At 41.5% G+C, this 10,654-nt stretch overlaps 1 protein-coding gene across 1 annotated transcript in view; it reads right to left on the bottom strand.

The window, feature by feature from the left end:
• The window catches only part of galnt14 (UDP-N-acetyl-alpha-D-galactosamine:polypeptide N-acetylgalactosaminyltransferase 14 (GalNAc-T14)), a gene marked incomplete in the record, with an annotated part of 258,579 nt that overhangs the window by 61,930 nt on the left and 185,995 nt on the right, over positions 1 to 10,654 (bottom strand). Inside the window, 1 exon segment of the mRNA XM_037685964.1 lies at positions 1,239 to 1,360. Coding sequence (XP_037541892.1) covers positions 1,239 to 1,360 — 122 coding nt within the window.

Below are 10,654 nucleotides of genomic sequence, written 5' to 3'. Positions count from 1 at the left end.
GGAGATTGGACAACTAGAGGAGATTGGACAACCAGAGGAGATTGGACTTCTGAGTGGGGTAAAGGAGACCGAGCGCCACTTATTTCTTAATGAGAGACAATCAGAACGATGAAGCAATCCCAGACACACAAACAGAGATGAGTTTTTGGTTTTCACTGAGCACATTCATATTTTCAGAACGACTTCATGGAAGTTACTCATGAATAACCAAGGATATTCATGAACGATGTCATTTTTGGGTTTGAAATTTAAAATTTAAAATTTAAAAATTTGAAATTTAACTACAGGTCTTTTTCTAAGAAAACAGTGTGAATGCTGAGTGGGGATTTGAATGGGTTAAATTATAAGAAAATAATGAAGTTTAGCTACAAGGTAAAAGTAGAAAACATCAGATTAAAGATGGATGGATGGATGGATGGATGGATGGATGACTGGCTGGATGGATGGATGATGACTGGCTGGCTGAGCAAATGGATGGGTGGATGGATGGACAGATGGATAAATGAATGGATGCATAGATGATCAGATGGATGGATGAAGGAATGAATGAATGGATGGATGAATGAATGAATGGATGATGGCTGGCTGGCTGGCCATATGGATGGGTGGATGGATGGTTGGATGGACAAATGAATAAATGAATGGATGCATGGCTGGCCATATGAATGGATGAATGAATGGATGAATGGATGGATGAATGGATGGATGGAGGAGTGAATGGATGAATGGATGGATGGAGGAATGAATGGATGGATGAATGACTGGATTGATAAATGGATATATGGATGGTAAATGGACTGTACTTACAGTATACAGTGCCTTTCTATCTTACTGAGATACTCAAAGCGCTTTACACAACAATCTGTGCCCTGATTTACCCATTCATACAGCTCTATACTAGATCTCTACAAAGTAAGTGAATTCTAAAGAGATTAATCAGAGCTTTATCACATTCAAACACCGATGGGACACACATCAGAGGCAACGAGGGGTTCAGTGTCTTGCCCAGAGACACTTCGGCATGTGACTGCTGGTGGAATCGAACCCGTAACTCTCAAATTGGAGGACGACGGATGGATTGATGGACAGATGGATGGATGGATGGATGGATGGTTGGTTGGATGGATGGTTGGCTGTTTGGGTAGATGGATGAATGGATGGATAGACAGATGGGTGGATGGATGGACAATAGACAGTAGTAGACATAGACCTGTAGTTCAGGTGACGTTGAGGTCTACCTGTTTGATCCTCTGAAGAAGGGGAGGCAGCCAGTCCTTGTTGACCTCACAATGGCTGTCCAGGAAGGTCAGGACTTTAGCCCTCGCAGCGTCGGCCCCCTGGACCCTGGACCGGATCAGACCTGACACACAAACAGAAGCAAAAGCTGTTTGTTATAAAACATCACATGAACTTTAACATCAGCTGAACATCTTTATGTGCACAAAAACATAAACTTCAGAAAACCTGAAACAGAGAAATATTACACAGTATCATCAGCATCTCAACATCAGCAAATAATTTAAATCTTAAACAACAAAAAATGTCAAAGTTTCCATGATTGGGGTTGAAAATCAAAACTGAATAATGAATATTTGTTCTAAATATTTTAGATAACTGTAATTCACAAAAGTGAAATACCCTCACTAGGGTCATCGAGGGGTCATGGGAGTTTGTCCATCCAGTCTACATGAGTTTTCTGGACATGAAGAAGCTTTCGACCGTGTTCCTCGGGGTGCACTGTGGGGGGTGTTGCTCCGTGAGTATGGGACTGGGGGCGCATTGTTACGGGCTGTTCAGTCCCTATACAAGAGGTGTGAGTGTTTCATTCATATTGCCAGAAGTAAGTCAGACCCCTTCAGGGTGGGAGTTGGACTCCACCAGGGCTGCAAGTTGTCACTGATTCTCTTCATAACTTTTATGAACAGAATTTCTCGGTGCAGCCAGGGAGCAGAGGGAGTCCGGTTCGGTGGCCTCAGGATTCATCTCTGCTCTTTGCAGATGATGTGGTCCTGTTGGCGTCATCGTGCCGTGATCTTCAGCTCTCACTGGAGCGGTTCACAGCCGAATGTGAAGCGGCTGAGATAAGAACCAGCACCTCCAAATCTGAGTCCATGGTCCTCAGTCAGAAAAGGGTGGATTGTTCTTTTCAGGTTCTGCCTCGAGTGGATGAGTTCAAGTATCTCAGGGTTTTGTTCATGAGTGAGGGAAGAATGGAGCGTAAGATCAACAGATGGATTGGTGCAGCATCTGCAGTATTGTGGACTCTGTGTTGGTCTGTTGTGGTGAAGAGGGAGCTGAGCTGTCAGGCAAAGTTCAGTTTACTGGTCAGTCTACGTTCCTCCCCTCACCTTTGGTCATGAACTCTGGGTAGAGACTGAAAGAATGAGATCGTAGATACAGGAGGTCGAAACGAGTTTCCACTGCAGGGTAGCTGGACTCTCCCTTAGAGACAGGGTGAGAAGTTCAGTTATCAGGAGAGACTCCACATCGAGAGGAGCCAGTTGAGGTGGTTCAGGCATCGGGTAAGGATGCCCCCTGGGCACCTCCTTAGGGAGATGCTTCGGGCATGTCCGACTGGGAGGACATGTTGACCAATTTGTCACTGATGCACAATTTCTCTTGTTACATTAAGTTTCAACAGTTGTTTATGTTTCACACAGTTTGACTTTCTGCATTAAACCGTGGAAACATCAGACTTTCATTCTGCAGAACAGAAATCTTCCGCTCTGTCAGCTGAAACTGGGAACATGTTCAGGTTTCACACTCACAGGTAAATTCACAACTTTCAGCATCCTTCCAAAATCACACATTCTATTCAAAACTGCACAAACATGAAGGAATAAAAGAATCATCTAATAATTGGTGGGAATTGAACCATCGGGTTTGGTGGCATTAGTGCCTTGCTGGATATATTGACATCTGATCTCTTCCTTTCTCACGGCAGCTCGGCTTCTTGCTCTCAGAGTTAGTCAGCGGAGGAGAAAATCGATGTGGGGCTCTTAGAGGCGCTGTCAGACACGGAGACAACCTTTTAACAGGCACATCACACTCTGCATGTGCATGTAAGGTACGTCTGAGAGGAAGGGCTTTCTGTTCGCTCCTAAAGGATGGGCAGAGAGAGGTGGTGGTGGTGGGGGTGTTAGGGACAGCCAACGTGTGTGTTAACTGCAGGTAGTTTTAAATGTGTGTGTGTAATAGCCTGTTAGGGAGGTCTCCCTGATGGGGGCTTCAGTTCGCTGTAAATGGTCTAATCAATACTCCCTGACATGCAGTCCAAGCCTGGGCTAAGCGTTATCGTTTCAGTAAATGTTTATGCATGTGCAAGGATGAGCGTGCACGCCACTGTGCGCGTGTGTCGGTGACATTGTACAAGAGTCCGTGAAGTTTCACGCGGTGCCGTTCGGCTGAAGCTCGGCCAATTAAAAATCCCATTTCATCCTCAATAAGGCTTTATTTTCTGGATGGATGGAGCCACAAACTGGACGGGCGCAAACACCGACAGAGGAATGAAGTGACCGCAGTGGGCAGTCGTTTACTTTGATGCACACAAACACATTTAGGCTGGGTGACTTTGTGCAGACAAGAGTTTCAATCAATGTTAATAACGTGGAACTGTCACCTCTCGTGGCTGCGTGTCCCTTTCTGCTAACATGGACACGTTTTAGTCTGAAAACATTTAGTGGAAAATGTTTCTGCACTGAGCTGTTTGCAGAAGAATGACTCATGGTTGAGCTGATTCACACGTTATTGTTAGAACATGGTGTGTGTGTGTTGGGGGGGGGGGGGTACGTATGAGGATACAAACAGTTTTTCCTTCTGCACACCCAGAATAAACAAACAAATAAAACCCTGTTGCTAATCTTCTGTTAGCTCAGTTTAGACTAAACCATAAATGTGGAGCGGCTGCCAAGGTGGCTACAATGAGTGGCCGCTGAAATAATGTGCACGGCCTAGAATACAACATTGCCAGCTGTGCACACAAAAATAAAACCTCGTTCTCAAAAACTGGCCATGTCTAATGTGGCTGCATGGCTCGCTCGTCTCTTGGTTCGACACAGTTCAGTGAGACTGCAGCTGAAAATGTGATTATTTATTTTAATTTGAATCAACTCTGATTTACCAACTAGTCTTCAACAGCTGCTGCGCAGTAATACCCCCCCCCCCCCCCCCCGAATAAAAGACAGATGAGCTTGACATTTACTGGTGTGCTCCGTACGGGTGTAATATGATCATAGCTTAGGTCGGGGGTGTCCAGACTTTTTCATCATGGAGCTCCTTTTAAAATGACCAAGTCAAAGTGATCTACCTGCTACCGGCCCCGCTTACACAAAAACAACATCTGGAAACATTTGCGTTTGTTTCATGTGTTTTGGGGGTAATAAACGAAAAATGAGCGGGTTTACATGAAAAACGCTGTAGTTTCCATGTCAATTGGGTTGCCAGACAAGAAATGATGAACTATAGTACTGTCACTTTAAAATTATAGTATTTTGACGTAAACTGTCACATGTGCTGAGTAAAGGTTTTCTAAGACGAGGTGTGTGTTGTGTTTGTTGAACATGTGCACAGAAAAGGAGGGGGTAAAAAAGACTTTTTAAATTTATCTGGCAACCCTGACAGCTGCATTCATTCTGCGTGACAGTTAGTCCAAACTGGTGAAGCCACTAACGTCTCTTTGGACCCTGGATTTTTATTAGTTTTGCTTCTACATGCTGAGAAAGGGTGAACAGCACAAAAACACTCTGAGACCTGGATTCAGAAACTTTCAGTTTCAGAGAGAACGAGGCTGTTGTCTGGAAATGAACGTTTCATGTTGTGTCAATGGGGTCTCAGACTGGCTGCCCCGTCTGTCAATCAAGAGACAAATGTCATAGACAGATGATAGACTGACGTCTGCTTTTTAATGCCATGTGATCTACCCATAATGATCGTGATCCAGGTACTGGGCACTGGTCTAGAGTTTAGGGTCAAATGATCAACAGCTGAGCCATGCTGGTATGCATGGACCCCACGTCATGGATAAGATCCAGCAGGCTTCACCTATAAACCTGACAGGCTGCTAACATGATGAACAAGAGAACTGCACACAGCACATTATACGTTCATCAACAAATTATTACACATCATTACAGCAATCTATATCACTGGTCTGGACAAGCAAAGGTCCTGTATAATGTTTAACCTTTATTTGTGACCTTGAGTTTGGAGCTGGGTCGATGAAAAGTGCATGTCTCCCATTTAGTGATGATGCAAACGTGTATGAAGTTTCCTTAAATTCTCGTGAGCAGGTCAGAAGTGATGGGCGGAAAAAGAGGAAATTTGTGGTCGTACGGACAGAACCTGTAGCATAATACGACCCGCCTTGGACAAACGTATAAAATCTACCAGAACCCTGCAAAAGATTAACCGTTGTAAACCTATAACGATATCACATGTGATGGGAAGCCTACTGATCTCTTAATACAAGAAGATCTCATCAAGACCTGCAAAGAGCATCTGTTCCTCCTGGCTGATTCTTGTTCTTGGTCTGGTTTAAAAGTTCTGCGAGCAGCGCTAGCTTCTATTTCCTTTCATTTTGGACCAAATAGATGCTACACTAACTCCACCCCTGAACTTAGCAAGCTGACATCCTAAATTAGATTCCTTCACAAGTTTAATGTAGGCATTTGGCAATTTTTTTTAATAGACTGAACATATTTAAACAACTTCAGACATATTCTGCCTGCATCGCTGTCAGATTGAAACTGTCAAAAATGCAACTTTTCAGGAAATGTAAAAAAAAACAACAAAGTTCTTTTCCATGAAATAAACAGTGTGGTCACAAGTTCACACACTCTTTTGAACACGTTCATTAGTTACTCATCCGTACGGCCACAGACAGATGTGAAGGGTGGCAAATAGAGCAAATATTTAAAAAGCACAAATGAGACCCAAGGTTTTTGGCTGACAGCAACAATATGAAACAACCTTTAGCTTGGGTCTGATTGTATGTTTTTAGAGGGAGGTTATAGAAAGTAAACGTCATGGAGGGTCCTCACAACGATACAATCTCCACGTGTGGTCAGAAACGACCTACAGAACCAGACCCGTGTGTTTCATGACCATTAAAAAGACAATCAAGTCGAAAAGCATGAAGCTCCGAGCTATTAACAAGCCAAACTGATGAACCTTGCTCGTGTGTGCATGTACGTGCGTCAGCATCATAATGAAATCCTTCGGTGGCAGCACGCCGAACAAGTGCTCATTTTGTTACAGAGACGAAGGAAAGTGAAAGAACGGAAAGAACAAAAAACCTGAGCATGAAAGAAAGATAAACGACGAAGTGTGGAATAAATGAAAGGATGAAGAGGAGGATTCAGAGAAGGGTTGAAGGTTGGAGCAGAAACACTTTAGTGGAGGGAGGATGATTATTTCAGAGTAGTCCAGACGGTTCAATCTGAGCTGCTCTTACCGAGATACAACAATGTTAGAAGTGGCTCTAAGTGTTTTCTACTTTTAGTTTTTCCCGTGAGAACGCTGCTTTGTGACCTGCTGGAACAAAAGAAAATGAGTCAGGCTGTCACTTTACACAGAAGATGCACTTTATAACAAACTTCAGCTCATTTTAAAACCAAATCACTACTGAGCGCTGCCTCCGACACCTGTTATCATGATCTGAACACTGGGACTAAAACTTCTGCTTTACAGTGGCTAGGTACACGACAAACACTAGAATGGTGTCTCAGTTATTGGAAAAACCTTTGTGTTGCGTCTTAACGTACAGCCTGAACTGGAGCAGACCAAAAATATAACTGAAAACCACAAAATCATCAAAGGAGTCCAACAGTTTGCCATTAACTGTTATAAAGATCAGAACCAGCCACAGTGTGACATTACATCTCGTCGGTGAGTATTACGTCATTTGAGCTCATTGAGTTAATTCTAATATGTTTTTATTAACGCTTTATATCAGTTTTATCATTTTGAATGTGTGTTTTAACTCTAGCGGTTACCGTAATTTCCAGACTACTGAGCGCACCTGATATAAGCCATGCCCATTAAATTTAAAGAGAAATAAAAAATTGTACTTATGTACGCCGCACTTGTCTATAAGCCCCATGTGTCCATGTTGCAATATGAAATATTTACACAGAAATATATATATTTTTTACTTTTAATTAAATACGTACCGGTAAGATACACAAATAGGTACAGTATTTATATATATATATTTTTCTGAACAGTGTCTGTAACACGGCTGGTTAAAAAATAAATAAATACAGTAGCCTACCAGGAAGTCATTGATTGCTATCTTCATCTTCCTCCTGCGCACTGCGCCCCACTCCCTGGGGGCACCACGGGGAGGGAGGTAACTGAATTTTCCTCTCCTCCAGTGGACCAACAAAACCAAGTTTCATTGGTATTGTTCAGGGTTTTGGTAGAAACCAGTGGTGTAGTCTACGTGATATGTGGGCATACGGAGTATACCTACTAGAAAGGCTTAAGAATTTCAGTATATCCACTTAAACGTGCCCATTGATACATGACATATCATTAGACCCGTGTCATTGATATGTTAAAAGGCAGTTAAATGCTTCCATAACAATGTACTGGTATGTAGCGCTTGTTTATTACATTCGCTTATCCAGGGAATTATCGTATAATTAATACTTCTGTACTTAATACTTGAACATGGTTTGCTTTGATACTGTTTTATAAATTCTATAACATGTTTTTAATACAAAGGCAACTGTTGTACAAAGTTTGTTGCTCATTTATTCAAATATAAGCATTAGAGAAATTTGGAAATGTTCAATATGCTTAAAAATCTAAATAAATTGACGATTACATTGTACTAACCAGTGTAGTTTGGTTTCGAAGCGCAGTATACCCACTAAAAAATATAGACTACACCACCAAGTTTCATTGGTCCACTGTGATCTGTTCAGTAATTTCATTGGTCAGATTTATTTTTAACCTTTATTTATACAGGTAGTCTCATTGAGCCACGAGGACCCCCCTCCAAGAAAGACGTGTATTGGGCAGCTCTGTGAGCACCCGGGTGTGACGAGGCTAAATGCTTTGGTGGCAAGATGTTTGTTAACACATCAAAAAATAAAAAACATAAATTAGCCGCAGCGTTGTTTAAGCCGCGGTGCTCAAAGCGTGTAAAAAAAAAAAGTAGCAGTTTATAATCCAGAACTTACGGTACTTTGCTCATTTTTAACAGATTGTGTTTTTGTCCCTCATCGCGCAGTGAAAATGGGGAATTGGAAATACCCTCCGTCCGTTACCTTGGTTTTTATGTTGCTTAAAAGTATAGTTTGCTTAAATAATTGGTGTGAGCAAAGATTAATCTGTGGATTAATCTTTTTGTCTTGAACTTTTTTTTTAATTAATCTGTGGGGGCCAAGGCCACCGTTGGCCACCCTGTGGCTCCACCTCTGCACCTGTTGGTGGATTAAATATCTTCCTGCAGAGCTGGTGAGTATTGTTTGGAGGAGTGGGGGCTCCTCCATTTGCTCCTGAACAACTAATATTAAAAGCAGGATCATCTTTTTAAAGTTCCACCCATGACGATAAAAACACTGAACGTTCCTAAACATGATCTTTGGTTTTCCAAACATTAGGAGGTGAAAGGTTGAATCAAAGATTTAAAAACTTGTTACCGCCATGCTGCCTCCGCTGCAGCTAAGGAACTAAAGAACACCTCTCAACATCAAAGCAGCTTTAAATTCACCCTTTCATCCAGGATTAACTGAAGTGGGATTAAAAACACATTTTTAAACACTTTTGTGGTCTTTAATATGTCAGAGTGCTCCTGATCATCATTCTGTGGAAACGTCAGGTTAATTTATGTACTGCTTTCATTTGTATTCTATATTTAAAAGCATGAAGGCGGCTCTAAATGGATTTTATACAAGATGACAAGCATAACCAATGCCTGTGATGTATTAACCATTAAACGGAGAAGACACGTAAACTGGGATTGAATTCACTCAACACTCGCTGTCGTTTGGGGATTTTGGTTTATGTATTGATGGATTCTAAACAAATGATGAAAAGATGACATTAGGGTCGTGCGATTAATCAAATTTGAAGTTTTGATTTCAAATTTGGCTTTTAATGATCACAAAAACAGCAATCAAGAGTCACGTGCACTTTTTACCAACTCACTGAATGAACTGTTTGTTTAAATTTAGTTAATATTCAATAAAATATGGGATATGTTCCTTTGAAATTGTAGAAATTTTACTAATCCATGATATGATAAGATCATTTTTAAGTAAAAAATGTGATTACATTATCAATCGTAGATTAAAAATAGACGGGACAGCTTTAATCTGATTTTATTTATTTGTATTTTATACGGTCGCCTTCATTTGAACACTTATTTTAAAGGTTCTTTCAACAGGATGGAATCAAAAACAAAAGTTTAATCTTTTCATCAGGTTTGAGTCGTTCCATACTCTGGATTTTAAACTTTGGATACGAATGTGTTGATACAATAAAACTTTATTTATAAAGCACTTTGAAAACAACACCGTTGGCCAAAGTTATGTAGAATGATAAAAGTGAAATGCAAAAATTCAAAACACGTGAAAGCAAACGTAAAAACGATAAAATCTATTTAAACAGTAAATAAAAAATATGCAACTGTTAAAATTAAAACCAAAGAGAAAAACAAGGCATTTCAAGAGATTTAAACAGTAATGCTTTAAAATCCCATCACAGCCCGTTTAAATCATAATTAAACAATGTGCGTAAAGACGTGCACCCCCGACGTGCAGCATGTTTCAATTGGGATTCTGGAAAAATAAAGTTTTTTAAACAGCATGGCTCTACTTTCGCTCTCAGCTTCGCTTAAACAGCAGCGCCTGTGATTTCAGCTCATTTTACTTCTGCAGCTATGGGGGAATTTCATTGACATAAGTCGAGAGCACACATGTTCAGTTTGAAAACAGGAATTCACCTCTTTGATCTCAAAACTTCTGCTCTCTCTCAAATGTTCTCTGTGCTCTCTCAAATCTTTGTGTTCACGCTCAGATTTTCTGCTCGCGCACAAAACTTCTCTCTGCACGGATCAAATCTGCGCTCGCAAACCTCTCTGCTCTCTTGCAAATTCTTTTCTGCTCTCTCGCGGAACAAGGAGTACCGTCGCCTGGCAACCATCCCAGCCAATAAAATAAAAGCGTTATACTGGGCAGTGGGAGGTTCCTCTAAGGTGTGTTTGTTTCCTTCTAGTGGGTGTGCCTGTGTGACTACTAGTAGGCTGTTGTAACATGTAACATGTAATTGTAACATGTAATTGTAACACGGAGCAGAAAGCTGAGGTTGTTTCTCCCTACATCCAGTGGGCAGAGCAGAAAGAGCATGAGCTACAATTGATAGTAGCCACACAGGCCCACCCACTAGAGAGAAACAAACACACCCTAGAGGAGTGTCCTACCGCCCAGTATAACGCTTTCATTTTATTGGCTGGGATGGTTGCCAGGCAACGGCACTCCTTGTTCCGCGAGAGAGCAGAAAAGAATTCGCAAGAGAGCAGAGAGGTTTGCAAGCGGAGATTTGATCCGTGCAGAGAGAAGTTTTGCGCGTGGGCAGAAAATCTGAGCGTGAAAACAAATATGTGAGAGAGCACAGAGAACATTTGAAAGAGAGCAGAAGTTTTGTG

Source organism: Nematolebias whitei, chromosome 12 (assembly GCF_014905685.2).
Source record: "Nematolebias whitei isolate Nwh7 chromosome 12, NemWhi1, whole genome shotgun sequence".
Lineage (NCBI taxonomy): Eukaryota > Metazoa > Chordata > Actinopteri > Cyprinodontiformes > Rivulidae > Nematolebias > Nematolebias whitei.
This window is presented reverse-complemented; position numbering and strand designations above follow the sequence as displayed.